General features: G+C 41.4%; 5 protein-coding genes across 7 annotated transcripts; 3 read left to right on the plus strand and 2 right to left on the minus strand.

The window, feature by feature from the left end:
* Positions 1–237: 237 nt before the first annotated feature.
* gys1 (glycogen synthase 1 (muscle)) lies at positions 238–11,766 on the plus strand. Its single transcript, XM_058654561.1, has 16 exons — positions 238–376; positions 4,272–4,390; positions 5,743–5,924; positions 6,897–7,088; positions 7,494–7,679; positions 7,785–7,929; positions 8,051–8,168; positions 8,433–8,553; positions 8,957–9,063; positions 9,157–9,216; positions 9,338–9,530; positions 9,611–9,737; positions 9,842–9,937; positions 10,051–10,214; positions 10,305–10,385; positions 10,477–11,766. Exons 2-16 carry the CDS (start codon positions 4,273–4,275, stop codon positions 10,717–10,719), a joined length of 2,133 nt encoding a protein of 710 aa, XP_058510544.1. The 5' UTR covers positions 238–376; position 4,272; the 3' UTR covers positions 10,720–11,766.
* A 35-nt stretch (positions 11,767–11,801) lies between these two features.
* On the minus strand, positions 11,802–15,151 carry aspdh (aspartate dehydrogenase domain containing). The gene is made up of 8 exons (XM_058654569.1): positions 14,853–15,151; positions 14,688–14,745; positions 14,374–14,518; positions 13,787–13,871; positions 12,976–13,125; positions 12,647–12,870; positions 12,420–12,559; positions 11,802–11,978 (listed from the first exon to the last, which is right to left on the minus strand). Exons 2-8 carry the CDS (start codon positions 14,740–14,742, stop codon positions 11,941–11,943), a joined length of 837 nt encoding a protein of 278 aa, XP_058510552.1. The 5' UTR covers positions 14,743–14,745; positions 14,853–15,151; the 3' UTR covers positions 11,802–11,940.
* A 302-nt stretch (positions 15,152–15,453) lies between these two features.
* Positions 15,454–17,755, plus strand: tmem86b (transmembrane protein 86B). Its single transcript, XM_058654570.1, has 3 exons — positions 15,454–15,859; positions 15,969–16,212; positions 16,908–17,755. Exons 1-3 carry the CDS (start codon positions 15,809–15,811, stop codon positions 17,357–17,359), a joined length of 747 nt encoding a protein of 248 aa, XP_058510553.1. The 5' UTR covers positions 15,454–15,808; the 3' UTR covers positions 17,360–17,755.
* An 84-nt stretch (positions 17,756–17,839) lies between these two features.
* hspbp1 (HSPA (heat shock 70kDa) binding protein, cytoplasmic cochaperone 1) lies at positions 17,840–21,380 on the minus strand. Of its 3 annotated transcripts, none has more exons than XM_058654565.1 (8): positions 21,228–21,380; positions 20,186–20,316; positions 19,579–19,780; positions 19,275–19,499; positions 19,003–19,158; positions 18,577–18,673; positions 18,344–18,455; positions 17,840–18,106 (listed from the first exon to the last, which is right to left on the minus strand). In XM_058654565.1, exons 1-8 carry the CDS (start codon positions 21,373–21,375, stop codon positions 18,026–18,028), a joined length of 1,152 nt encoding a protein of 383 aa, XP_058510548.1. In that variant the 5' UTR covers positions 21,376–21,380; the 3' UTR covers positions 17,840–18,025. The 3 variants fall into 3 exon arrangements, with proteins under 3 accessions (XP_058510548.1, XP_058510549.1, XP_058510550.1); XM_058654566.1 differs by lacking the exon at positions 21,228–21,380 and adding an exon at positions 20,491–20,791; XM_058654567.1 differs by lacking the exon at positions 21,228–21,380 and adding an exon at positions 20,431–20,461.
* On the plus strand, positions 21,041–26,650 carry tufm (Tu translation elongation factor, mitochondrial). Its single transcript, XM_058654562.1, has 10 exons — positions 21,041–21,177; positions 22,345–22,391; positions 22,481–22,619; positions 23,063–23,229; positions 23,336–23,605; positions 24,666–24,798; positions 25,000–25,104; positions 25,434–25,585; positions 25,829–25,948; positions 26,251–26,650. The coding sequence occupies exons 1-10, from the start codon at positions 21,141–21,143 to the stop codon at positions 26,419–26,421; spliced, it is 1,341 nt and encodes a 446-aa protein (XP_058510545.1). The 5' UTR covers positions 21,041–21,140; the 3' UTR covers positions 26,422–26,650.
* The last annotated feature ends 1,308 nt before the right edge of the window (positions 26,651–27,958 follow it).

The following is a 27,958-nucleotide window of genomic DNA, read 5'->3' on the forward strand; positions in this document are numbered from 1 at the left end:
GTCTGCTCAGCCAATTGTGTCCCTCCTCGCTGACAAAAACACAGTGTTGCGCTCACGTTGTGCGAGGAGGCGGACACTCCAGATGAGACCCGGCCAATCAGAGTGGAGCTCTTAAATACAGCGTTAGCTGCGACCCCGGATACGCACAAGCTGTCCAATCAGTGCGTGCAGAGCAGGCTGTGGGCAGGCCGTCGGCCTGAAGTGACAGCGGCAGACATCAAACCTGCACCAAACCAGTGTGGTACTGAGGCCGCCGCCCCCTTTCACTGCACACACGTACACACACACACACACACTGTGCTGTAACTGTGTGAAGACCTGCTGCAGCTGCTGCTCGTGTGAACTTCATCGTCGTGGAGTTTAGACAATCCTGAAGGTGAGTGGACGTGTCTCTCTCTCTCTGCTTGTGTTTTTATTTACCCACACAGTGATTGATAATCAACTTCCTCAATGGACGTGTTCGCACACCGGGACTCAGTGTCCTAGTTTGCCCACTGCTGAATTTGCAGGAGGTGCTTGATGTCACGTTCGCCTCGTAACTCAACTCAACACACATACTGAGGCATTTTAGAGGCAGCGTGGGTATTTAGATGAAGAATTTGAGATTACAAGACACTGACATTACATGGACGAGACGTATCACCCACGGCTTGATTCCGGACATTGGTGGGGGGTCTGGTCCAGTGTACCCGTAGGCCCACTGGACAGGATAAGAAGTAATGATACCACCACTACAACTACTATTATTAAAAACAATAATAATAATAACAACAACAACAACAATAATAATAATAATAATAAAATAATAATGACTGTATCGATATTGCACTTGTTTCCTAAAACACAGTTACATTATGCTTTAGAATAAAGGAATTAATTCATGTATTGAAATTGTAACCTTTACTTCACCTCTACAGACAGTCACACTGAAATCAACAGAAGAAATAGACATGAAATACAGATTTGACAAAGACCACAATAAAATAAAAAGGCAACACTAAGAACTGAGACAAACATGAAAACAAAAACAGTCTCCAGAATCATAAAACACATGTAGCATTCAAGTTAGAAGACAGTTTGGGGTTCATATCACTTTTGTTCTTGTACTACAATTATTTTCCTAATTTATTTATTTTTTGTTCTATTTCTATTCTCTGTCCTGCTGCAACATGTCAATTTCCCCAAGTATAATATAATATAATATAATATAATATAGTACCTGAACAGGTTTCACCAATATTAGTGCAAAAATAATCTGAGTAGTACCAAAAAAAACAGAAACTTAAAATGTAACCAACACATTAAAGTATTAAATACAACAAAACTTAAGAAAAGTTGGCAATTAAAAACCCCACTGCCATACAGTAAAAGTGAGTTTTAGGGAATTTGTAAGATGATACCAAATTCATAAAAGTTTGTCATGATAATTACAGACACAGACTCCCCCATGATGTGAAAGTACCTTTACAGAGAGATAACATAGGAGGGACCACAGACTTCACCTGTCCAGTTCCATCACTGTGGCACTGACTCACTAAGTTCATGTAAAAATGCTTGTCAGTTCACTTGGATGTTTGAGCTTCCCTGTGAAGCAGGGTTGTAAAATTCTGGGAATCATTAAAGTTTCCATGGGAATTAACAGGAATCAATGGGAATACATAGGGAATTTTCAAAGTTGAATCTTGGTAACATAAATATAGTTAGTAAAAAAAACTTTTTTTGTTTTCCAGTTAATTATCATTGAGGCCCATAAATTCCCATGGAAAGTTTCCATTTTGGAATATTTCCAAAATTCCCAAACTAAAGTTGCCGTGGGACGTTTCTGGAAATTTAACGGACATTTTCCCTTTGCAACCTAACTGTGATAGACAGGCTAATAATAACTGTCCACTTTTATTGGAGTGCTTATAAAAGAACATCAAATTAACAAGGTGTGAAATAGTGTTTCAATTAATGAAGAATGTTCCATCAAAAGCAGCAGCTGTTTGCAGCTTACAAAGCTCTCTTTCTCTCGCCTCTCGCTGTGTTTAATTGTGACTTCACTTCATTTTGTTTCCCCCCTGTCTATGAATTGCTTCAGCAAGAACATTTCCTATTCCTGAATCAAAAGTTTTACATTTGACCAAAACCAAAACAATAGAGCAGTCAGCTTGTTCTCCTCTGCTTCATTTCAGTAGGACAGAATGGGCCTGTCGTCGGCCAATTGTTGTTGTTTTTGTTGTTTTATCTCATTACTTTTGTATAGATGCTTATTTTCAAATTTATTTTTGTAAGAGGAAGTCAACCTTAGGATTCAGTTGAAGACGAGCGTGTACAAACAGGATTGTCTGACATCATGTGTGCGTGTGTGTGTGTGTGTGTGTGTGATGAGGAAACTTGAAACCTGAAAAGCATTGCCACACTGAGAGGCACATGGAGACATCTTGTGTTCGCCCCATAGATATTTTTTAAATGAAAGAGAAGGAATAGAATGTTTTTAGTGAAGCAATCTTATGGACAAATGTGAGTCGAAGGTGGAAGATGTTTAACTTTGATATAAAACTGATAACATGATAATGTTGGTTCAGATAATGCCATTATTAATGCACTCCTTTATCAGGCCTGTCTGGTGTGTCTGGGCTTCTGTCAGTTTAGGTTGTGATGGAATGAATTTCACAAAAACTCATTATGTTGTCATTCATTTCACCCACTTTAGAAATTAGACATTTAAGATTAATGCAGTATACACAGCTTTCATTTCAGGTGAGCAGTCCACAAAGCTGTAGTGGAGTTTGTTTGTTTGTTTTTTTAACACATTTCACATTTAGACTTAAAGGGATCAAGTTTACACCTGATCTGTGCCCCTTGTGTCTTTTCTTAAAGAACCTCTCAGCCTCAGCTGTATTTTTTCTGTTAAAGTTTTGACATATATTTACTAGTGATGGTGAAGAGAGATAATGACTTTCTTAAGTTTTACAGTAGAGTGGTGGTGCAGTATTGCCCATCGTCTCACGGAGATAAAAACTTATGTAAGGATATGCATATCTGTACATGTGCATTTTTATGGTAAAGCAGCCTGAACAGGCCCTTTGACCAGCTCTGATTGTAAATCAACAAATCAACACATGCATGATGGATCCTGGTCAGTCAGTGTGCTATTTGTATAAGAACAGACACAGGTTACTGCTTGTTATTGAGGTAGTGCAGAAAAGGAAAGATTTATACCTTAAGTTTTAATCAGTTGTATTTTTCACAGAATAATATCTCAGTGTTTCTACACTGAAAGAAATTAAAGCACAGAACAAATTAATAAAAATTAAAAGGGGACTTGTGGGATCTTGGGTCAACGGGTAAATTTGCAGCTTAATATATTGTATTATTATAGTATGTTGTGAACTAGGCCTCTATATCTTCTTTAAACATTGGTTTACAAAGTTTTTTCCCATTCTGTGTTGTTGCACTGCTGCTTTGCTTTCACCTTTTGCCCAGTTCATCCCACACCAGTGCCACTAGGGTAACTCTGGAGAATCATCATGTGAAGCCACATTTCTTCTAAAGTAATGGCTCATTCTTTTACTGTGGGAAGAACCTCAGATCAACCAGCCTGTGTCTTTCTTTGTTGTCTGTCTTATTCTTACTACAGCTCTTATCTCCTGTTATCAGGCTGCAGTGACACAGTTTATTGCAACTCTGCCTTTGTACGGACAAAAAGCTGAGTTGATCAGCAACAGTTCGAACACCTGAAATGTTTGCTTTAACTTTCTACTTTCTTTAAGTTGCTACGGGAAAGATGGCCATTAGTGACATTCACAAAGACCGTTGTATCATGGTCCTGAGCCAATTAAATTTCCATAAAAATTGGAAAAAGGGATTGAGATTGTTGATAGTGTAACAAACTGAAATCCGAAAAAGTCATGTTTTCATCCCAGTGGTATAATGTAACTGGAGTCAAAGAAATGGGCGTGTGTTACTCAATGATGCGTAACATACAGGTTTGTCACTAGTATATGAGGGAATGCTTGCAGAAAGATAGTCATTTCATTATTTAAATCATTTATTCTTTGGATTCAATTTGAACAATTTGCACTGATACATTTCAAAAAACTAAACCTTTAAAGGATAGTTTTTCTTTTCTGCAAATGCTTTAAAGTAAATTTTCCACTAATATGTGTAATTTGTCATGAATTCATTATTTTTGCAATTTTTAAATTAGAAAACATTTTCATTAGTCTTGTATGGTGTATATACAGTTGTTGGATGCTCCTTCAAGGGTGTGCTCTGTGTTTACCCAGCATGCCGCTGGTTCGCAGCCTGTCTGTCACGTCCCTCCCTGGGATGGAGGATTGGGACGAGGAGTTTGAATTGGAGGACGCAGTTCTTTTTGAGATTGCCTGGGAGGTCGCTAACAAAGGCAAGTGTGTGTGTGTGTGTGTGTGTGTGTGTGTGTGTGTGTGTGTGTGTGTGTGTGTGTGTGTGTGTGCAGGTGCAAACATTTACAACCTCATTTCAAGATTAGTTGGTACACTACAAAATGCAATAAAAACTAAATTTAGGTTGTCAAAAGAGACAAAAAAAGAAATTGAATAAAGAAATAAACTAATTTAGAAATTCAGGCCTGCAACAGACTCAAAAAAAGTTGGGATAGTAGAAACATTATGACTGGGGTCACATCACCTTTTCTTTTAATTACACTTTTTTATTGTTTAGGAATTAAAGATCATAATTGTTGCAGTTTTGCAGGTGGAATTTCCCCCCCAGTCTTGCTGTATACAACACTTAAGCTGCTCAACAGTCTGTGTTCACCGTTGACTGATACGCCTCCTAATGGTGCTCCATACATTTTTAATAGAAGACAGATCTGGACTGCAGAGTCAGTCAAGCACACACACACACAAACTCTATGTCTACAAAGACACGTGCTTGTAAATCGTGCAGAATCAGGCTTGGCTTTGTCCTGTGGAAACCAATATAGAGTTTCTGGGAAGACTTTGTCAACAATATGTTTCTCCCAATTCCCAATATAAGCCTCTGCATCAATGGTTCCCTCACATAATATTTCTATAGCATATGTTATATGCTGACCACGCATGCTATGAGCACTGATGCTCCCACATAACATCAAACATGCTGGTTTTTGCAGCTTACTTCAATAACATCTTTGGCACATAGAATCCAATGTTTCCCCCGTAGACAAGACAAGCTGAAACTTGGGCCCAATCCACACAGAAATGGCACGACACAAGTTTTTTTTTCGCTGTCTGAACACAAAACAGGTTTCCGCCATCTTTCTGTCCATCTCGGATGAGATCAAGCCCAAAGAACTCTGCAACAGAATTGATAAATGCTTCCTGCGTAATTCAATGTCAGGTTGCATTTGTTGCTGCAGCGGCAGACAGTGTTACGTGACAATGATTTTTCCAAAGTACTCCTGAGCCTATCTGGCTGTGTCCATCACTGCATCATGATGGTGTCTTATTATATACTGTAGTGCCATCACAGGGCTCTTAGTTCACTCACATTCAGCTGTGGTTACTTGGTTACACTTGGCTTTGATGCACCAAGATTTCCCCGGACTCCCTAAATCTTTTCACAATATTATGTACTGCAGATGGTAATAGGCTTCCCCTTTTTTTTGCAATCTTGAGCTGAGAAGTTGAAGTTTGGCACATAATGTAATGTAATGTACTTTATTTCTATAATAACATTGTAACTTTGTCTTGCCCCTGTGTGCGTATGTGTGGCATGTTTGCTGCGCACGTGAAGTTGGAGGCATCTACACCGTCATCCAAACCAAAGCCCGCCTGACCGCAGAGGAATGGGGGGAGAACTATTTCCTGGTCGGTCCGTACGTGGAAAACAACGTGCGCACTCAGGTGGAGCTGATTGAGCCGACCAACCCCACCCTGAAGCAAACCATTGACAAGATGAACTCCAGTGGGTGTAAGGTACACGACCACATGTAGTGTGTAAACACACACAAAGACATACATTGAGTGATCTTGAGTTAAAGTTGTATGTTGCACACTGGGAACATATTCTTAGCTGCAGGGAACATAGAGCTGCATTTGCACTTTCAGAGATTGTTGTCAGAGCCTGTGTTACATCTGCTCAACGCTCTGTCCCTGACCACTTCTATAAACACCATGACATTTCCTTGTAAAGGTTAAAGGTTGTATCACTGTCTCTCTGTTTCACACAGACTCTCCAGAAATAGATGCGTGTATGTGAGTGTGTGTATTTGTATTTATATCCTTGTGAGGTCCAAAAAAAGCTACACACCTATCTTTGTGAGGACATTTTGTCCGGGCCCCACAACTTTAAAGGGCTTTTTCAGGGTTAAGACTTGGTGTTAGGGTTAGGGTTAGAACTGGTTTTAGGTTAGGTCCTCACTAGGGTGAGTGATATTTAAACTGTGTCACTGTGAGAGTGCTAAGTGCTAAGTACATCATGGCTAGGACTGGTTGTGTTGCTATTTTAAAGGGGCAGTCAGTGAAATCAAGCTACAATTGTGGATTGTGCCGCTATACAAATACTAATTCTGTCCTGTCTTGATTATTGCAACAGCCTTGATACTTAAGGATACTACAGGTTTATTTGAAACAAAACACACACAAAAATATGATCATGACACTCCTCTTTACACTGGTTCCCAATATATTTTAGCTGAAGTTATTAAAGGTCCAGTGCATATAGTGACATCTAATGGTAGTCTAAGGCTATGACAATGGAATGATCTTTGTTTTAAAGTGAGAATACACAAACTGTACATATACATACAACTAAGGTTTAGTATATTCCATTTTGTGAAGCACTTTGTAATCCAGATTTTGAAAAGTACAGTATGAGATGATACAGCATGGCAAGTAAATTGTAGAATTTCTGGATATTTCCACTTCTCATTCTTTTTGCCCCTGCAGGTCTACTTTGGCCGCTGGCTTATTGAAGGCAGTCCCTATGTTGTTTTGATTGATGTTGGGTTCACTGCGTGGTCTCTGGACGCCTGGAAGAGTGAGCTTTGGGATCTATGTGACATCGGCGTGCCTTGGTTCGACCGCGAGGCCAACGATGCTGTGCTGTTTGGGTTCCTGACAGCCTGGCTGCTGGGAGAGGTCAGCGGATCCTGCCAAGTCCTTACACCCTTAGGGGCCGTTCACATGCAGCTTCTTTTCCGCGTGCACAAACACATTGATTTCAATGGAGATGCATGTTTTCTGAGCTCATCCACGGTGCACCGAGTTGAAAAGATCTAAACCTTTTGGAATGCATAGAGCACTTTCAACACATCTTGTAATTCTTGAACCAAATACATAGGTCAAACTGGTATGGTTGAACTTCTATCATCCAAATGAAGCTCCTAAATCAGTTGATGAAGGAGAGAATGCACCCAGACACAGCAGACTGGCTTCTTCCTTGCATTTTTCAAGCACTTTTAGGCGTTGCATGTGGATGGTCCCTTAAATTCCAAAAAAATGTGTGCGTGTCATTCACATTGACTCTGTTCTTTGGTATCACAGTTCGCAGCTCAGAGTGAGGAGCCTCCACACATTGTGGCCCATTTCCATGAGTGGCTGGCCGGCCTGGGCCTGGTGTTGTGCAGACACAGAAAACTGCCTGTTGCAACCGTCTTCACTACTCACGCTACACTGCTGGGGCGATACTTGTGTGCAGGAAACGTGGACTTCTATAACAATCTTGGAAAGGTACGTTTGCCATAATAAATACACAATCAGGCAGACTATTTGTTCTTGGAAATGCAGCGACAATAAATCTCATTATACTCTCTGCCGTCTTTGTGTCTCCTTCAGTTTAACCTGGATAAAGAGGCAGGCGACAGACAGATCTACCATCGCTACTGTTTAGAGCGGGCGGCTGCTCACTGTGCTCACGTCTTCACCACTGTGTCACAAATAACAGCCATCGAGGCGGAGTATCTGTTGAAGAGGAAGCCAGGTGTGTGGAGGGAAATGACACTTGTTGATACAGTACTCTGTTCTTATTGTGTTGTTGAGAGGAATGAAATTAATTTTTTCCCCTTCTCCCTCTCTGTGATGCATTTTTGCATCGCTCTCAGACATCGTTACTCCCAACGGTCTCAATGTGAAAAAGTTCTCAGCCATGCACGAGTTTCAAAATCTCCACGCTCAGAGCAAGAATCGCATTCAGGAGTTCATCAGAGGACATTTCTACGGGTCAGAAACTACACAGTCAAAACCTCATCAGCATGTTGAGAGAGGGCAAATAAACACAAGTTCCAAAAACAGTCGCTATGCTCACACTCACGCTGTTAATACATTGGCGGTAACAAAAACTATTGCATGAGTAATCTTACATAGAGCCCCTTTAACTGTTAAATAAATATGTTCTGTTATAATCTCTGTAACTGAATGAGTGCATTGTCTGTGATCCACTCATTCCCATTTTGTGACCGATTTTTGACGTGTCTTGACCTTTAGGCACCTTGACTTCAACCTGGACAAGTGTTTGTTCCTTTTCATAGCCGGGAGGTACGAGTTCTCCAACAAAGGAGCCGATATCTTCCTGGAAGCTTTAGCGAGACTCAACTATCTACTGAGAGTAAGTGTTTGCTGGTGTGAATGTGTCAGCAGGTGTAGTAGGAGCATTCATGATGTGTGTCCTGTCATCTCATGTTCCTGCTAAATATGCAGATTCACACGTGGGATGTATCTGTTGACAAAGATCATGATGTTGTTTTTAGACACTCACACAGTGACTATACAGATGGTTCCACTGTCTCCAGGAACTTAACGACACAACTTCCTGATATCGTCAAACTAGGTCTCTTGATATTCTTTTGATTGGGAGACCCCTAGCTGCAGAAATTGACATTTATTTTATTTTATTCTTTGAATACTACACTTGGGTTAGGGTTACCATAAAGATGTCTTGTTATTCAAAATGACTATGAATTAACCTGGAACCGTGAACCTTTTAAAACCCCATGGTTTTTATATTGCAGGTGAACCAAAGTGACGTAACCGTCGTCGCATTCTTCATCATGCCAGCCCGGACGAACAACTTCAACGTGGAGACATTAAAGGGCCAGGCAGTCAGAAAACAGCTCTGGTGAGGTTTCACCTTATACAAAACAAGTCACCTTTATTTCAAACTGAATATAAGTTTGATTGGATCTTGAGTTTTGTTTTGCGTGTGACACAGGGACACTGCTCACACGGTGAAGGAACGCTTCGGAAAGAAACTTTACGAGTCAATTCTAGTGTAAGTTGACCACATTCAGTCTGTTTTTATTGTTCTATGATCAAATCAAATAAATCATATGATAATATATAAAACACAGATAGACTTACAGGTTGTTTGTTTCTTTGTTTCTTTGTTTTAGTGGGCAGCTGCCAGATGTATCAAAGATGCTGGACAAAGAGGATTTCACCCTAATGAAGCGTGCCATCTTTGCAACCCAGAGACAGAGCCAGCCTCCAGTCTGCACCCATAACATGCTGGATGACGGCAGTGACCCCATCCTCAACTCTGTCCGCCGCATCGGCCTTTTCAACAGCTCTTCTGATCGCGTCAAGGTATGTCAGCCATAAATAGATGAAGCAGGCATTTGTTTTCTTTCACTACCACCACAATAAGAGACTTCTTTGTGCGTTAGATAATCTTCCATCCAGAGTTCCTATCATCCACCTCTCCTTTACTTCCGATGGATTATGAGGAGTTTGTTAGAGGCTGCCACCTTGGTGTCTTTCCCTCTTACTATGAGCCTTGGGGCTACACACCCGGTATGACACACTCATGCAGACTGTGTGACAAGTGTATGCACATGTTCTTGTATTTTTATGATATTGAAATGTTAATCTGACCTCTGCGCACATGTCATTGTCAGCTGAGTGCACAGTCATGGGAATCCCGTCAATCTCCACTAACCTGTCGGGCTTTGGCTGTTTCATGGATGAACACATAGCAGACCCCACAGCGTATGGTGTGTCTATTTATGTTTCTTTATTCCCGTATTTTTTTTTTTTTTTCTTTCTTTCACAGATAATGTGGTATTACTGATTCTCCGTTTTACATCATGCTGCTTTTCCATCACAGGGATCTACATCCTGGACAGGCGGTTCCGGGGGGTCGACGAGTCGTGTCACCAGCTCACCTCCTTCCTGTTTCAGTTCTGCAAGCAGAGTCGCCGGCAGCGGATTATCCAGAGGAACCGCACTGAGCGCCTGAGTGACCTTCTGGACTGGAAATACCTCGGCAGGGTGCGACGACAAATCATCATGAAGATGAATTTCATCCATGCAAGCTGCTTTGAGATGTCAATGTTTTTTGTATCTTCTCTTCTGCATTAGTATTATGTGGCTGCTCGTCATATGGCCCTGGCCAAAGCCTTCCCTGACTTTTACTTGTATGAGCCTCATGAGCCCACCTCAGTAAGTCGGCTTCATATTTCGTTAATGCAAACCAAATCTTCTCTGCTCCATCTTCTGGTTGATATCCTGCTGTTGTTTTTGACATCTTCAGGCCACAGGCTTCCGTTACCCTCGACCTGCCTCCGTGCCACCATCTCCTGCTCTGTCCCGCCACTCGTCTCCGCGCCAGAGCGAGGGTGAGGACAACGCCGACGACGACGAGCAGTATGATGAGGATCTGGAGGCAGAGAAGGACCGGGTGAACATCCGCCAGCCCTTAAACATGTCTACGAAGACCCCTCTTATCTACATGGGAAGCGGGAACAGCAGCGCTGCCTCAAGCGAGAAAAATTGACACCCACGCAGACGTACATACGATATGTAGAATACACGCATTGCACACGAAACCTAAACTAGTGAACTAATATGGAACTTATTAGTCACCCATGTACTTGTGAACTGTATATAGGTGGGAAGTTGCATTCACAACATTTTACAATTGGCTTGTTGTAAATTAGTGCATCACTGTCGGTGTCTTCCCAACTCATGCATACCTTAGTTTTTACAAAAAATTCAGTTACACCAGCAGTGAAACCAGGGATTTGCTGTGTATAGTAAATTCAGCAGCTATTCTGGGCTAAATAGCAGTTCATCGTGAAGCAAAAATAACCAGAAGTGTTATATTTTGTAGAGGCAGAACAGTGGATTACATTGGTCTAAAGCAGTGAAGAAAAGAATAACATAGGATTATTGTACGTTTCACGTTATTTTTTTTATTTTTTTTTAAATACTTTATTCAGAGATGGGTCCTAGTGGGGAAAGCAGTGTAGCCGTCCTTTTTACTAGCTTGTAATCTTTGCACACTGAAAGCAGGATGAGCTACTTTCTAGCTTAAAGGCCCATATTAAGAAATTGGTCAGTTGCTGCGACGAGCCACAAATGGCACAATTCAGTGCTTTAAACTACACTTTCCACCTTATTGTAGCATCTTCTATCTGCTTTTCTTTGCCACAGAAGCTGCAGGAGTGGAGATCAAATATAAACGGTCACATACAAAACACATAGCATGAATCAGTTTAGGTGTGTGTGTGTGTGTGTGTTTTCATTTTGTTCCTGTGCCAAGTGGTATCACAGGCTTTCAGTGACAACCAGCCCGTTTATGTATGTGTGTGTGTGTGTGTGTGTTTTGTGGTGATGGATATTCCAGGGCTCGCCTGTTTCAGTGTGTATTTATTTTTGAAAGAAAAGAGATGAGACAGACTCTGTCCTGTGCTGTGCTGGCAAACGTATTTTCAGATGAGAGCCGTACGAAATGACACTGACACTCCCTGTAACAGTTTTATCATTTGCTATAAACTTCCACCTGATTAATCTATAATAAAAAATTTAAATATGTAATTTATACACTGGTATGATTGCTTTACACATGACGGTTGGTTCTTTTGTGTGTATGTGGTTTATTGGAACACAAATAGCCAACATTCGGATCCAGTGTTTCACCATAATCCAGTTTATATTTGTTGGATTATTTGTGGATTCTCTTGTTGTGGGTAATCCTCCAGAGTCCACGCTTGCTTCAGCACAAGTAAACTCGTCCCCCGTGACCTTTGCAAGCTGTGGGAAAGAAAGGCAAACATAAATTTCAATTCAATACACACTTAAATGCACCGCGAGCAGGGGCACTACTGAGCTATTATGTCACAGCTATCACATATTGACATTTAAATATGTTGTGTCACTAGAGGAACACCTTTTGTGACCCAAATGTGGAATGGATCAGGATTAAAATTTCATGTTTGCATGTTCTCCCTGTGTGTGTGATGTGACAGACTGGTGATGATGTGACCAGGTGATTGATCATAGGTGTGAATGTAAGAGTAAATGATTGTTTGTTTTCTGTATGTTGACGCATGGATGGATGGATGGATTGGCGGGCAGAAGATTTCACTGTAGTTCAGGCTGATTTACCTAAAACTACTTTAACAGTGACAGGTTTGCTGTGATTAAGTGGTGACTCAACATTTGATAAAGTGTTAGAAACACCTCAGGACTCACTGAGCAAACTGTTCCAGAAGGAGTTGTAAGTTGCATTGCCAGTCACAGCTCCAAGTCTGGCTGGGTTTCTCCTCACCGCGTGTACTGTGAAGCCATCAGGCCCCGTTACCTCCACCTCCACCACATGATAGTCGCTTAACCTGTGGCATAAAGATGTTTGAAACTGGAATATGTGTCCGTGATATGAAGGGCTGCATCAGATCAAGTCAGACTGAAGGCAAACTCACGCCGTGTCAGACACGATCTCTCCCTGAACCCCAGTAAAGCCGAGTGTTCCTGCTGCCACCGCCGCCGCCGCCATGGTGTTTACGTTGTTTGGAGCAAGTGGGCACAACTCTGCCACTGAGCCTCTGAATAAAACCCGCCTGCCTTCTCCCTCTGTCCAGCCAGAGAGGACGTCTCCTGTCAGCCGGAAACAGGAGGGATGTTTGGACATCCTGATGAACAAAGCCTGAGAAGATGCAGCAGAACACAGTCATGTTGATCAGAGAGTCACATTTAAAAGTGTGAGCTCTATGTCCTCCTGTTTGTCTGTAGGACTCCACACTGTATTAACCTTTAAGGCTCCACTATCATTCAGCCTCTGGATGTCCTGGCCTCCCCACAATGCACCTGTGGGAACATAGAGTGTCCTGCCATACTGCTGAGCCGCCTGACGTAGCCTCATGTTCAGGTCAGGATCAGAGAGAGCAGAGGGAGAGCCCACCTAAGAAGGAGAGATGATGTCTTCTTGAAACTTTGAGGCTGATGTTTTCATTCATTTACACGTCAGGTGTCGAAGTGGAATTTAGCCTATATAAAATGGCATAAAATGACAATAATAATGACAGTCTGTTGGAGATAATTAACACAATACATCAATGTTAACCTGGTTAAATAAAGGCCAAATCTTTAAATCACCACAGCGTTAAACTAATTAGTTGTTACCAAGTATCAGGTGACGAAAACGTAAAAGCTGTCTTTCCCAATTAAGTTCAACTTTTGAAAACAACATATCACAAGGTGTCCAAAGAACAAAGATTAAGAGTTCCATATTTCCATTTTAAAATAATAGATAAGTATAGTCTGTCTGATATTATTCTCCAAATCAATTCAATTGACAAAACATTTAAATAATTTAACCCCTCTTTTTGAGATCACTATCCAGTTATGGTGTCTCCTATTTTTAAGAAATAAAGGAATCAATGAATCTCTTCGCTGTACTGTGTGCACAGTTAATCACACTTGCTTCCTCATCATAAAACCCTGGGGAACTGCTTTCTTCAACTGCTAATTGACAGACTGCTTAAAAACTCAAAGCTGTCCTTCAAATATTAAAACAGACACCAGGCACAAGGGAAAAAAAGAAAAAAAATCAAGAATCTCACCATGAAATGAGACTGAGACAGGAAGTGTTGGCCAAATTCTTTCACTATCTGAGGATGGCACACTTCTACAATCACATCACAACTCCTGTAGAGCACACAGAGATTACTCGCCAAATGTCATGCAGCATCAAACATGTGTTGTTTATATAATACAGAGCCACAAAGGAAACACAGCACGTGATACACGTGTGTGTGTGTGTGTGCACCTGGTATTCCATATGTTGTGGGGACCTAAATCTGTTTACACAGTCACACTAGTCCCCATAATGTAAATTACTACATACTTTAGATACATTTTAATGGTTAAGGGCAGAGTAAGTCTCCAGGACATTAATGTAAGTAAATACAATGTCCTCTGAAGTCATGGAAACCAGTGTGTGTGTTGTATTTGTAACCTGTTTAGGACATTTTTCCTCAGAACCTCGTTTCTGAGGAACTGAAGATTAGGGCTAAGATTTGAACTGTGGTTGGATTAAGGCATGAACTGGTTATGCTAAATGTCAGTCAATGCAGTGACCTAGGAAGCTGAGTACACCTGTTTATGTGTGTGTGCGTGTATTTGCTTGTGTGTGTGGGTGTGTGCAAACCTGTCTGCAAAACGAGATAATTCACTAAGTATGAGTTCATCAGGAAGTAAGCCCGTGAGCTTCGTAGGATTTCTGTTCCAAACAAAAGCCAGAGTCAAACCAAGAGCAGCTCCATCTTTAAGGATCCTCTCCACCAGGTACTGCCCTAAACACACACACACACACACACACACACACACACACACACACACACACACACACAAAGATAGACACAGAGACACAGAGAGAGAGAGAGAGAGAGAAAAAAGAACAATTCAATTCAATGTGGAGGTTAATACAAAGTGTCTTTGTGGGTTTGGAGGGGAAGTTACAACCTAAATGTCCATATCCTACAACTCCAATCCTCAGCAAAGAAGAGCCGGCTGCCATTTTCTGTGCAGAGAAAAAAAAAAACCATGTGACTAAAAATGCCGGGACCGGCATTTGGCCTGAGTTATTATCTCATCTCCTAATCTCCTCTGCAGCAGTACAATACTCACATTATTTATTGCTCCGCTCACCCGATAATCCAACACACCTTCAGCGCTTTCAGTCTCCCTGACTGAAGCACAACCATTGGCCCTTGACTCCAGGAATTGTGGGAAAGCAGTGAAGCACAGTACAAAGTTTGACCTTCAGAGGCCATAGTTAATTATTGTCTGTTCTTGTGTCTGTGGGACTCTCGGCCAGAAACAGCTATTAATGTGATCAACAATTATTTCACCCTTTATTTTACATGTGGCATATGTTCATATTCCATGAAAACGTGTCCAATGTATCGCACAGTTCTTCTTACAATGTTCTTACAGTGACAGCACGTCAAGTGACTTTCATTTGGAACAAATTGAGACGCTCTTTAGCTCGTTTTTTTCTGTCGCAACATAGTGGCTTTATTTATAGAAGTGTGGCCATCTAGTGAACAAAAACGACTTATTTTATTCCTTTTAAATGTCCTTTGATCTTAACCCCTCCTTTGAGTCATGGTCCTGATCAGCAGCAGAATTCCCAGCCTTGACATCTTGCAAGGAGGTTTACGTACATACATATACACACATACAGGCAGATTAGCACATTGATTTATCATATTCATGTCTAAAAAAAACAAAACAATCTAATCAAACCTAAAGTTCAACCTAGTTCAACTTTGCCCTTGAGTTGTTGATGTCATCTATGCATTCCACCTGGAGAGGTTAAAAGTCAGCTGTTTATGAAAACTGAAAACAGGGATTGATTATCAGACAGTAATCAGGCCGGATCAGTCTAAAGTTCAGTGCTGTGAAACACCAGCAGACTGGGAGACACAGCAAAGAGGATTGAGGCGAGGGCAACAGGAGAACAGGACCAGAGCATTGTGGATTCTATGTGCAAGTGACCAACAAGAGAACAAACGGGTGCTAAATAACCATTTCATCCCGGCAAGTCTGTGAGAGCCCACTCCAGTGCTGACTCTGAGAAGATGGACATCCTTGAGACAGCTGCATATGACAGGAGGCAGAAGAGAAACGTGGTAAAAACCATTTAGTGTCTATTGGTTTTTGTTATTCGCTCCAGTTTTTTGTTTTCCACCGGTGACATGTCTCCTTATGTCCTTCTCCTCCTCCCCTCCTCTCTGTCAGAACTGCGTCCTGCTCTTCTCCCTCTTGCCTTTCTTCTTGTCCACAGCTGTGTACTTCTACCTGTGGACTCCTGACTGGCCTGAGTCCATCGTGTCAGCAGGTGTCAAATCAGCACCAACCCTCCTGCTGGCTGCAGTAGTGCTGAGCTGGAATGGAGGTCAGAGTGTCCTGGGTGTAGGAGGAGGACTGGTTTTCTCCGCTGTTGGCGACTGCTGCTTGGTATGGCCTGAGCTTTTCGTACATGGTAAGAGAGTGGTTTGTTCAAGTGAAGCACAGACTGGAATTTTGGTTCATACACCTTTCTTTCAAATTCAAGCACTTTTTTTTTTTTTCGAGCATTCACCTTTGCGGCTGTGGTAAATTAGATATTTATACAAATGCATACAGTCACTGAAAAACACATGACTTTATGCAAGATACAAGCAAAATTGTATTTTGCAACAGGAGGATGAAAAAAAAAGAAGAAAAACTGTGATTCCAAAATTGTCTCCGGTCTGTAAGAAAACTTTCAGGCAGAAGTTATTATTCTCAACTTATTTTCATTTTTACAATCCATTAGAGGGGAACGTATGTTGGTAATGTAATGTATTACATGTGTAAATTGACCATGGTGTGTCATCAGAGATTAAGGAAACAGGTTTAAACTATTTCGACAACCAGACAGCCAGTTTACTCACAATTTAAATTTATAGCCTGAACTTTCTGTTTTTGTTTATGTTGTGGAGGAACAGTACAAGTATATTTTCCTCATATATCTCATATATGGGTCATTTTGGTCTCTCAAACTATCTGGCAATTAATTTGGGTTGAAATGAACTACTCTCTCAGATAGCTACTTGTGAATGACATACAGCTACATAGAGCACTTTCGAGGATTTCAAGCACTCGTAATAAAAGCTGTACTTCATTTGTTGTGTTTGTCTCACTCGTCTGTTTCAGGGATGGGTGCTTTTGCTGTAGCTCACCTGATGTACTCGATCACCTTCCTCTCCAGCCGATATGCATCAAAGTCCTCTTCCTCCTGGAAACGTGTTGTGTATCTGATCATGTTTTTGGCAGCAGGAGCTTTCTATTTCTACATATACCCTTTCTTGCAGAAGGCTCCAGACGCAGATCTGATCGTTCCAGGTGTCGGGGTTTATACCGCCTTGATTTGTCTTATGGGTGTATTAGCTCTTCGAACCAACCACGTAGCAACACTGTTAGGAAGTGCGAGCTTCATAGTGTCTGACATTGCACTGGCTCTTCAGATTTTCAAGGTGACCCCACACCTAAAGCATGGCAACAGTATTGTAATGGGGACGTATTATTTGGCACAGCTACTTATCACTGTGGGTGAAGTCAAAGCAGTGGGCAACAAGGATGAGTTTGATAAATGGAAGAGGTCCTAAACAGCATCTCTAAAACACTTGCACTGGATACTTCCCATTGATTTTGGGTTTGTCAATCAAAATACAGGAAAAGAGGAAGCTCAACTCAAGAAGGACAGTTCTCCCACTGGTCCACACCATTACAACTGAAAAAGATGGACTAAAACAGCACCAACACCACGATACACCGTTATGTTTGATACCGACAGGCACAAAAGATTTCAACAAGCAAGACTGAGACAATATCACTTTAGAGTTGTGCCAATATTATTTTTAATCAGTGATTTTGAGTAGCATTCCTGTTTTAGCGTAGGTGTGCATGTGGTTTTGAACTGGCCATTATATGTATGACTCCAATTTGTTTTTGTAATAATAATAAATAAATATGGTATGAAAAATAAACAGTGATAGCTGTTATCCTGAGTCCTGTTTAAAACAATAACTGCAAATGAAAATAATTCATCTTATTAAAATTGCATGTACATACAAACGAAAAACACAGATGTTTGATGTTATATTTATGAAAACAATATTTTACACATCGGTTATTTACATAGTAAAATCCAGCTCCTGGACTACATGCAAAATTTAGACATGATTGTTGCTTCACATCTATGATTCTGATCATTAAAATGTTCTGCACACCAATACCAGGACAAGAGATGTACAAAAAAAACCAAAAACATTTCAGCGATCCATCCCATTGTCATCCGACTGCTGCCCTTGAAAGCACTTAGTCCTCAATCGCTTGCAGAAGTCCAGTTCTTCCTGAGGAAACAAAAATACAATATAGGACTATGAGGATGTTTCCTATACAAGGATTTTATGTTGTTTTTTAAGATAAAAAAGTGTTTTTCAGGGACCAATTGCAGACTATAGCTTTAAGCCTTACCCCTAAACAACAAATATTTACATTGTCATAGTGTGACGAGACAGAACATAAACAAAGACAAAAATACCATTTTACAACATTGTCTGCCTTTTGATTAAGAGTTTAATATCTACCTGACTTTCCTCCTTTCCTTGAAGCTCTTTGACTCGCTGTCTGAGCAGCTCCTCCAGACCTAGAGCAGGATTCTTGCAGTCTGTAAGCCCCTGTGGACAATTCTCTACCAGACTAGACACACACATAAACATGGACAGCCAAAATTAATGACATGATTCCAGGAATCCATGGGAACTTGTCACAGCTGCAAAGTAGACAGCATTTTAAATAAAACTATCTTGTGTTTTCTTACCAACAAAGGGCACCAAGTACGTGCTCATGAAAAGGTGAATGTGGCGAGCGGAGAACAGAAACCAGCTGCTGCACCATACCCATGGAGATGACGGTGTCTGCAGGAAGGATAGAAACAAATTTAACATTAGTCCAGAATGAATGACAGTCCCAGTATGAGTCATAAACAAACTATCCATCCATAAATCCATTTTTTTTTTTAATTGTAACATAACTGGCAACTGTACATTTTATTTTATTTTCTTGTGTATAAACAGTAGTCAAACTTTTGCCTCAAAGATTTTTTTATATTCTAATTACTTGCGTTACTTGAGGAATCGTTTCAGCCCACGTTTATATTAAAAGAACTGGCAGATTTAGTCACACATGTGTATGTACTCGTCTCAAATTGGACTGTTAATCTGAACATAGCCTATATTGTTCATACCTTTCTGTTCAGAATGTGATGTCAGCAGGTTGAGCAGAAGGAAAGCTGACTTGGTCCTGAGCTTCTCGCTCTCCGACTGCATGCCTCGCATTAGCACTGAGAAACCATCATGAGACAAGAACGCCTTGAGTCCTGCCTCCTGTTCTCGGACTAGACCTAAAGTCACAACAGGATTATAGTTAGTTTTAACTTTAGGCGTGTTGCATCCTGAAAAATCAGACTGCAGACTGCTGTAGTGTTGTCAACCTGCCATGAGCACAGGGGATACTCACATGATACAGCGTAAAGGGCTTTTATTCTGACGGTGGGGTGAGGGTCTGAGTCTGTCAGCTGCAGCAGCTTTGGTAGCACCCCAATGCCAAGCAGGTGGACCTGCACCTGTGGCATGTTCTGAGCACAGGAAGCTATCAGCTCTGCAGCACGCCACCTCAGTCCACTCTGGACATGACACAAATACTGAGAGACGCACAAATCTAGTCCTCCTAGGGTCATCAGGTCTGTGAGGAAGAGAAGCACAGTTAAAGCAGAGAAAACAAACTGTATTTGTGCTCATATCTATTCCCACTTCTGACAAACCTCTGGCATTGTCCAGGTTCTCGCACAACTCTGACAGCGTCTCAAAGGCCAGTTCCCGCTCATCCTCTTCTTGCTCTTCGTCCATCTCACTTTCACCCGTTTCCTCTTTGCGCAGAACTGCCAAGCACTGCTTCATCTGCTCCACTTCATCCATCTGCCCTTTGCAAACATCTGCAAGAGCTTCTCTTAGCCATGTCTTCCTCTGAAGAAAAGAGTGAGAAAATGGTTATCAAGTTACCTAAGATGAAAGGTGGATTTTTGTTGCTGGTGATGTTATAATTCTGCCTCTGTTTGTGAACAAAAACAATGATATGCTGCTTCCTTCATCTGAAAATGGGTTCTGTCAAGAAATACTATCAGGTAAGTTATAGAGAGAAGAGAAAACCAGAAATTCACACAATGAGCAAGGACTCGGCATCAGTGGAGATACCCTCTTAACAAGAAGAAGAGGAGAGATGGGGGACAGGAGAAAGTGGTAAGCGAGGTAGAAACAGAAGAGAGCAGACACGGTTTAGACATGACAATTCTGAATCAGTTATGACATGTTTATAGAATCACAATGTCTCAGTTTCCTTAGGTTTTAAATCTGTCTTTACAAGACACTTACCTCCTCTGTCATGGGTTGAGCAGGAGCAGGTCCCTCTGCAGCTGATCCAGCCTCTACCGCCAGCTGCAGGACTCCCTGCAGGTTGTGTGGATATCTCCTGTTCTGCCTGTCTTCTGTCATGATGGATACAGCTAGAAAAATGAGAACAGACAATGATAAGTGGATTTGAGTTAGCTTTCAATTTAAGCCACGAGTTCTCACGTGTACTCTCGAAATCATAACAAAGCTAACGGCACCACACTCACATTAATGTACAGATGATACGACGGAAAGCAGTTACCGTCGTTCAGACTCGTTCGACTTACCTTTGATAACTGAGTAAAGTGAATGGACGAACTGCTTTTTATATCGACTGACACGCTAGTTTTCTCCGCCTGTGAACGTAAACACGTGAATGCGCTAGAACGTTCTAGCTAGATGACCAGGAGGCTGCCATTTTTACCGTAAGTGTTGAATCAAACGGGCAAAAATATCTTTGTCGTGCTCTTTTCTCGGTGCGGGCTAGAAATCCCTCTAGCCGGCTTTTTTTTCTTCTATCTTTACGTCAATTAGGCTCCATAAAAATATAGTTCAGTAAAACGTACAGAAGTTCAATGTCGTCATTGTGTAAGTCAGAAAGTTGCTCATATATTAGTAATTAAGGTAAGTCAGTGACGTCTGTACGAGCGACGTTCAAAGAGTTTGAGTAAGAATGAGATTACTACCGTCAGTACTCTTGGAAGAACAGTGTCAAATATCAGAACATATTTTCCAAGATTAGAATGGATGCGGATTTTAAATGATATATCATGCCATAAATTAATGATTGAAAGTATGACATAGACAATATAATAATGTACATTTATATCAACAATTAACATATTAACATTTTTATCAACACTGTCCCCGCTGGCTATGTACTAGCTGTTATGTATCTTGATGTTTCTATCGTCTTTGGTTTCTCCAGCAACCGAACATGGCGGCGCTTATGGGAGTCCGTGCGTGCTTCTCCGGTAAAATTGTTAAAAATGTGTCATTGTCCGACAATGTTATCGTTACTAACCATCTGTTGACTCATTGACCACCGGGTCGTTGTTCGCGCAGTGGAACGGCTTGTTTGCTCCCGTATATGTGAACAGAACAAGATGATGCAGTCTCTTCCGATAGCAGAGCAAGGTCACGTTTCCGACGAGCGTTAGCAAACGAGACATCAATAGAGTGTCATGCTCGATTATTGAAATCACCCGAGTTCTGTAGGATGGACAGATACCGTGTCCTTCTGTTCTGTTGTTCAACGGTAGCTGTTTTGATTGGAGAATCACACAGTCAGGTCTGGACACCAGAGGATGTGTTAGCTTCTTGTTAGCGGCTGCATCTAGCTGCTACGTAGTTTAATAACATCCTACAAAAGTATCACTGATCAGTGCAGCTGTAGAGTCTCATACCCATGTTAATACGTTTTTAAATAGGTGACCACAATTTCCTCAATGCTTATTTTACACTGTCCCATAGAAATGTTGCACATTCCTGTGAGTCATTAATCTAGATATTATATATAAAAAAAATCTTGTGGTGAAAAGTGATGTGAAAATGTGTAGATATGTATCTCATGTATCCCAGCAGTGGCGTGCACGGGGGGGGGGGACAAACTGCACACCACTCTAGAGAAATAGGGGAAAGTGCCATTGATATGTGGCCTCTAATACAAAATACAAATTTAAAAAAGAAATAAATAATTATTGTTTTTAAGGAGTGCCTTTCTAATAGAGAGAAGTGATGCAGTTTCCCAATAAGATGCCCTTGCAACTTGGTTTCTTGTGGATGCCCTTCCAATCAAAGCTGGTGCCATTATGAAATTCCCTACTGTCCCTATATGACCGTGTAGAGCAGTGAAATTCAGTCCGTAGCCCTCGGGCTGCCTTTGGCCCCAGGTTGCACTTTGTACATGCCTGCTTCAAACGTGCTAGTGGTGCCATCCCCACCGGTGCACAGTAGGTGCCCCTGTCATTTTTCCCCCTGCCCTTCCAAATGTCTGTGACTGTATCCCAGTGTATGTTTGATTTATTGTGCCTTTCGGGTTTGTTCGTTTGTGTAGTTGCCAAAATAATACAAAACGCATAAATCCGTTTAAGGAAAATGAAAGCTTATATAATTATCATATTTTAATCCATTCCTTTCAGCCCTTCAGCTCTCGTCGCCAAGTCTCCTGCACAGCTCTTTCCGACTGGTGAGTGTGCACACTAACGGTAGCTTACACACTGCTTAATCCCAATTTGTCCCAACAGTCTAATTCCCGTGTGTCCGTCTGTCTTGTAGTGTGCTGTCCCTCTGAGCCATCGGACCTTTGCTACAGTGGTTAAGAAGACGTTCTCCCGAGACAAGCCCCATGTGAATGTCGGAACGATTGGCCACGTAGATCACGGCAAGACCACACTGACTGCAGCCATTACAAAAGGTGCAATCACTGATGTCCAAGTTTTTGTTCTTACACTGGCCAAAATCCCTTACTATCCCTTCTTTAGCATGAAGCAGTTCCACTGTGTTTGTGTGTCCTAGTAGGGCTGGGTTTTGAATTTCAGTACTTTTGTGGTATAAACTGAACTTCCTCTGTGTCACCTACTACTGAGAAATATGTTGATATTGGTAAGCATGCAGTATGCTGCTTGAGATCAATCAGCAGAAAAGGGAAAATGACAAAGAAATGAAAGACAAGTGGTAAAGTGTAAAAATTTCATGCATGTAATTTTTTTTTATGTCAAACAGTTCCCAAAATTGGTATTGAAAAAAACTATTGGTTAGAAATCGATATTGGTGCCATACAGGAAATGTTTTAATCAAAAACCAACTCTATGGCCTTGTCATAAATATGAGCTGAGTGATGTGATTTCCCTTCCTCAGTGCTCGCTGACGCGGGTGGGGCTAATTACAAGAAGTATGAAGACATTGATAATGCCCCTGAAGAGAAGGCCAGAGGAATCACCATTAACGCCTCTCATGTGGAATATTCCACGGCCAACAGACATTACGCACACACAGACTGTCCTGGCCATGCAGACTATGTCAAGGTGATCCACCCGTTTTTCTTCACGGCTCCGACCCAAGCGAGAAAATACTAAATATGATGCAGTCATTTCAACTTGTCATGACATAAGGGCTGCTGTCTTCTCTCAGAATATGATTACAGGCACGGCTCAGATGGACGGCTGCATCCTGGTGGTGGCAGGCACAGATGGACAGATGCCTCAGACACGCGAACACCTCCTGCTGGCCAGGCAGATCGGTGTTGAGCACGTGGTGGTTTTCATCAACAAGGCTGACGTCGTGGAGGACAAGGAGATGCTGGAGCTGGTGGAGATCGAGATCCGCGAGCTGCTCACAGAGTTTGGCTACGATGGCGAGAATACGCCTGTTGTCATAGGCTCCGCCCTCTGTGCCTTGGAGGTAAGGGCACAGTGGAAGCAATTTTCTTATAGAATTCATAGGATACTGTGCTGATCTAATAATTGTAACAACCATTTCACTGCTCTGTCAGAGGGACTGACACATTAGCTGCTGTTAACAAAAGCTTTCCTGTTAAAGTCTTCATGACATCAAAATCAACATTTTAGTGCTTTAATCACATATTTTGTTCACATATTCCCATTGGATTTTGGAGGTTGCTTGCCTGCAATATTTTCAGCTTTCTGATGATTTATCTTGTACATATTTTACTAAGTTGTGTACAATCAAGCGCTGTATGATTCTGGAAGTGCTTCATAACAGAGAAGTAGTCTGTCTTTCATGTTTAGCTATGTTGTCATGCTGTGTCATAGCTGTAAAGGCCCATTTATACTCATTGTGTTTCAATGCAGCCAGAAAACAGGGAGTGACTGCCAGGTGCTCGGCTTCACTTTCTGCCACTCTTTCTGTGGTTTGATTTGAGAGGCTATCTGGGGAAGCAAGTTGACAAAAGACCTGGCGGACATAGGGAAATTATTGAAAATGCTGCTCCACACCAATGAGTAATATTCCCCATTAATATGACGACTTACATGTTAGTGGTCCTGCATTCCACCGCCACATACTCCACTTGCATTTCAGTCTATTTCGCATCAAGCACAATAAATAAAATAACCTCTTCAATGGTTGCTACATTTGTTGATGCCTGTAACTTGGTACTCGACACTGCCCTCTAGAGGAAGTAGTTTGTAAACGTATTGTACATGCAGAAGACCCACAGAGGTATGTAGTGTAGTGACAGAGACAACGCTTTGGATGGACAGATGTAAATAGGGCATTAATGAAGTATAAATGGGTCTTGATGCTCATTCAGTGCTATTGAACTAATGGGTTTGATTAATGAATACATTAATAAAACCCTTGTTGCTACATAAACAAATGGTCGATACCAGCACTCCAAGAGCCATGTCATGAGGACTTGATTGTAATGAAATACAGTCCACCTGAAGCAATGTGATGTGACTGAATTCTTTTTTTCTTCTCTTTCTTCGCTCCACCCCAGAACAGAGAGCCCGAACTGGGTGTGAACGCAGTGATGAAACTTCTTGAGATTGTGGATTCTTACGTTCCTTTGCCCAAGAGAGAGCTGGACAAGCCTTTCCTTCTGCCCATTGAAGGGGTTTTCTCCATCCCAGGTAGAGCAGAGATGAGATCTCACATTGATCTGTGGGGCTAAACCCAATGAGTGTGTTACAGTGGTTAAAGCTATAGCTGCAAAATGACTGTAAAGTTCTCTGTATACCAAAATATGGGATATTTGACTTCAACACTTGAGGTACTGTGGCAGTTGATGGTGACATGCTGGTTCCTAAGATTGAATGAATTGTGTCCCTCAGGCAGGGGCACGGTGGTGAGTGGCACTTTGGAGAGAGGTCTCATCAAGAAAGGAGATGACTGTGAGTTTGTGGGTCACAATCGCTGTTTGAAGTCTGTTGTTACAGGTGAGTGAAAGAAAAAGACTTACAGAGGAGTTGACATGGCTCCATAAAACATGAAGGAAATATGAACAGATGGGTGGCACATTGGAATAAAAATGCTCAATAAGTAGAGAAGCAAACCCTGGTGGCAAAAATCAGTGAATCCATGAAATTCCCTTAGGTTTTTTTTAGTTGTCCTCTCATTCAAGGCGTACTAGTATTGTTGTAGATCAACTTTTTTTTTTTTTTTTTTAAATGCACATTTTGTGCCTGATGTACATTTGTATTACAATGTTTTTAGCATCGGTCTATAGACATGACTCTGACCTTGTTCTGTGTCCCGCTGGCCTCAGCTATTGAGATGTTCCACAAGTCTCTGGACCGGGCAGAGGGAGGAGATAACCTGGGCGCTCTGGTCCGAGGCCTGAAGAGAGAGGACGTGAGAAGGGGGATGGTGATGTGCAAACCAGGATCCATCATGCCTCACCAGAAAGTCCAAGCTCAGGTGAGTCTTAGGTTTACTTGGTAGTGTTTCTGAAGAGTCAGCAAATAATACTCTAATCACAGCATATTTCAGAGTTAGAGCTTTCCACCAAAACGTTTGTGTTGTTGCCATCATTTGTTTGTCTTTTTGTTTGTTTGTTCAGGAGCAGCGTAACTGAAAAGGTTTAGCCAATTTTCTATGAAATGAATGGAAATGATGGCAAAACAGAAACTCTGACATCTATTTTTGCTTCTTTGATAACAGGTCTATATTCTGAGTAAGGAGGAGGGTGGAAGACACAAACCGATTCTCACCAACTACATGCCCATCATGTACTCCCTAACCTGGGACATGACCTGCCGAATCTCACTACCCTCTGGCAAGGTGTGTGCCTGTAGTCCATGTGTTACTTTGTACATCTCTGTACATTTCTCAACTTGACGATATAATCGTCCAATATGTAAAAAGCGGAGTCTGCTTCCATCGAAATGCAAAGTATTACTCTCGAAGCGACGGTTCATGTAAAGTGTGTACTTTCAATTCCGCAAAGAAGTTTGAGAAAGTTGCCGTGTTTGATGAAATGGTGCATGTTTATAAATCATTTTAAAACTGTTTATTATTTATTACAGCTGTAGAATGAAGATAGAAGGTAAAAGTCACTTCTGTTTGTTCTCACACGGTTTCAGGACATGGTGATGCCAGGAGAGGACACGCCTTTGAACCTGACGCTCCGCCAGCCCATGGTTTTGGAGCAAGGACAGCGTTTCACTCTGAGAGATGGAAAACAAACAATCGGCACCGGTCTGGTCACAGAAATCCTGACTTTCACAAATGAAGACCAGTGCAACTGGGGCTGAAGGAGATTCTGCATGGAGAGCTGGAGAGGGGGGACTATAGAGTGGAGGCGGGGGGGGGGTCAATGAATACTGATTTAAATAAATACATCAACTCATGCATAAAAGAAAACTACTCGAATGATCGCGCATCGCTGTCAGTTCCACTCAACCAAAATACGTTGCAAAATGTCAAAACTGTCAAAATTCAATGTCATTTATGTAATAAAATGTATTTAATAATAGAAAAATGTCTGTTTGTTTTGTGGAATTTTTTTAATATTGCACGTGTCTCAAAAGTACAACTGTACTGTTACAGTACAGTCTTTGATAAATCTGTAAATAATGTGGCATTGGTGAGCTGCATGACCCTTTTTTTTGCCACAAGAGGGCACCAAAAAGAAGCGTCCCATTGTGTAACTACCGATTGATGACATTAACTATTATAGCTGGTAATTTGAGTTCAAAATGTACTTACTGAATTCTAATCTGAGTGTATTGGTCCTTAGGAGAGGTTAAATCCAGTTTTATTTAAGATGCTTTTTGGTAACAAAATTATTAAAAGAAGAATTTAATTTGTGGTCAAATGCTTTAAAAAAATGTGTCTTCATTTTGCACAAATTTACTTATGACACGTCTTACAACTTTGAGCTGATCTAATTGCTTTGTTGTCTTTTTCGTTTAAGGTTTGAAATTATGGACAAAAACCATCCATCCATCCATCCATCCATCCATCCATCCTTCTTCGACTGCTTTATCTATCCTCCATCGCGGGTTCACTGGTGCCATCCCAGCTGACATAGGGCGAAAAGGTGGGTTACACCCTGGACACGTTCCCAGTCTAAAACAATATTATTTAGCATATTTAACATTGTATATCAAATATACAATATTTAATAATTTGTGAAAGTTTCTGTCAGTTTCCTTTAATAGATCATGTCATGGCATCAGGTCAGACTGACAGGAAGCTGCTCCCGTCGCTCTGTGTCGACTGTAGTGCCTCCTGTAATCCAATCAGCCTGTAGCTGTAATCAAATCCTAGACATCTGCAGGAGTCAGGGCTGGAGCAGTTAGTGCGACTGAGTGACGAGCTCAGCTGGACGATGAGACTCTCTACATGCCAAATAACTTACAGACACTGGTGTGTACTGGTGACCTGCTGCGGCACTGACCAGCATTCACAGCTCGTGGCTCATGTTTACAGATCATGACCTTCCAAGTGTCTTTCATTGAAAAACAGGTAACATCCCTGGCTTGACTTGACTGTGTGTAATAGGAGAACATGAAACATTTATATTTATACTCACTACAAGAAAAATATTACACGTTTTTAAGTGGCTACAGTAACACCAGGTGTTCTTCCTGCTGCTGTAGTTATCTCATATTTCACATATGGTGCATCATCCAACAAACTGCTGCTCACTGAATATATTCTACTTTTTCTTGATTTGGATAAATTCACACGTCAGCAACAGGTGAAGATAGGATGGGAAAGTGTGTCTGCTTTAGAGCGGCAGCGGAGAATTATCACACGATGAGAGGCGAAAATAAAGTGCCAGAA

The sequence above is a fragment of the Solea solea genome, chromosome 16, assembly GCF_958295425.1.
Source record: "Solea solea chromosome 16, fSolSol10.1, whole genome shotgun sequence".
NCBI lineage: Eukaryota > Metazoa > Chordata > Actinopteri > Pleuronectiformes > Soleidae > Solea > Solea solea.

Excerpts from the sequence above, each read along its gene's own strand:
- gys1 (XM_058654561.1), top strand. The coding sequence starts at position 4,273 with ATGCCGCTGGTTCGCAGCCTGTCTGTCACGTCCCTCCCTGGGATGGAG. Across the intron at positions 5,925-6,896 it reads TGAACTCCAGTGGGTGTAAG|GTCTACTTTGGCCGCTGGCT; the intron begins GTACACGACCAC and ends TTGCCCCTGCAG. Across the intron at positions 10,386-10,476 it reads AGCCTCATGAGCCCACCTCA|GCCACAGGCTTCCGTTACCC; the intron begins GTAAGTCGGCTT and ends TGACATCTTCAG.
- aspdh (XM_058654569.1), bottom strand. The coding sequence starts at position 14,742 with ATGGCAGCCGGCTCTTCTTTGCTGAGGATTGGAGTTGTAGGATATGGA. Across the intron at positions 13,872-14,373 it reads TTATCTCGTTTTGCAGACAG|GAGTTGTGATGTGATTGTAG; the intron begins GTTTGCACACAC and ends TGTGCTCTACAG. Across the intron at positions 12,871-12,975 it reads ATGATAGTGGAGCCTTAAAG|GCTTTGTTCATCAGGATGTC; the intron begins GTTAATACAGTG and ends GCATCTTCTCAG.
- tmem86b (XM_058654570.1), top strand. The coding sequence starts at position 15,809 with ATGGACATCCTTGAGACAGCTGCATATGACAGGAGGCAGAAGAGAAAC. Across the intron at positions 15,860-15,968 it reads GGAGGCAGAAGAGAAACGTG|AACTGCGTCCTGCTCTTCTC; the intron begins GTAAAAACCATT and ends CCTCTCTGTCAG. Across the intron at positions 16,213-16,907 it reads GCCTGAGCTTTTCGTACATG|GGATGGGTGCTTTTGCTGTA; the intron begins GTAAGAGAGTGG and ends CGTCTGTTTCAG.
- tufm (XM_058654562.1), top strand. The coding sequence starts at position 21,141 with ATGGCGGCGCTTATGGGAGTCCGTGCGTGCTTCTCCG. Across the intron at positions 22,620-23,062 it reads GACTGCAGCCATTACAAAAG|TGCTCGCTGACGCGGGTGGG; the intron begins GTGCAATCACTG and ends TCCCTTCCTCAG. Across the intron at positions 23,230-23,335 it reads GCCATGCAGACTATGTCAAG|AATATGATTACAGGCACGGC; the intron begins GTGATCCACCCG and ends GTCTTCTCTCAG.
- hspbp1 (XM_058654565.1), bottom strand. The coding sequence starts at position 21,375 with ATGTCTCGTTTGCTAACGCTCGTCGGAAACGTGACCTTGCTCTGCTAT. Across the intron at positions 18,674-19,002 it reads ATCACATTCTGAACAGAAAG|ACACCGTCATCTCCATGGGT; the intron begins GTATGAACAATA and ends TCCTTCCTGCAG. Across the intron at positions 18,456-18,576 it reads GTACTTGGTGCCCTTTGTTG|TCTGGTAGAGAATTGTCCAC; the intron begins GTAAGAAAACAC and ends GTGTGTGTCTAG.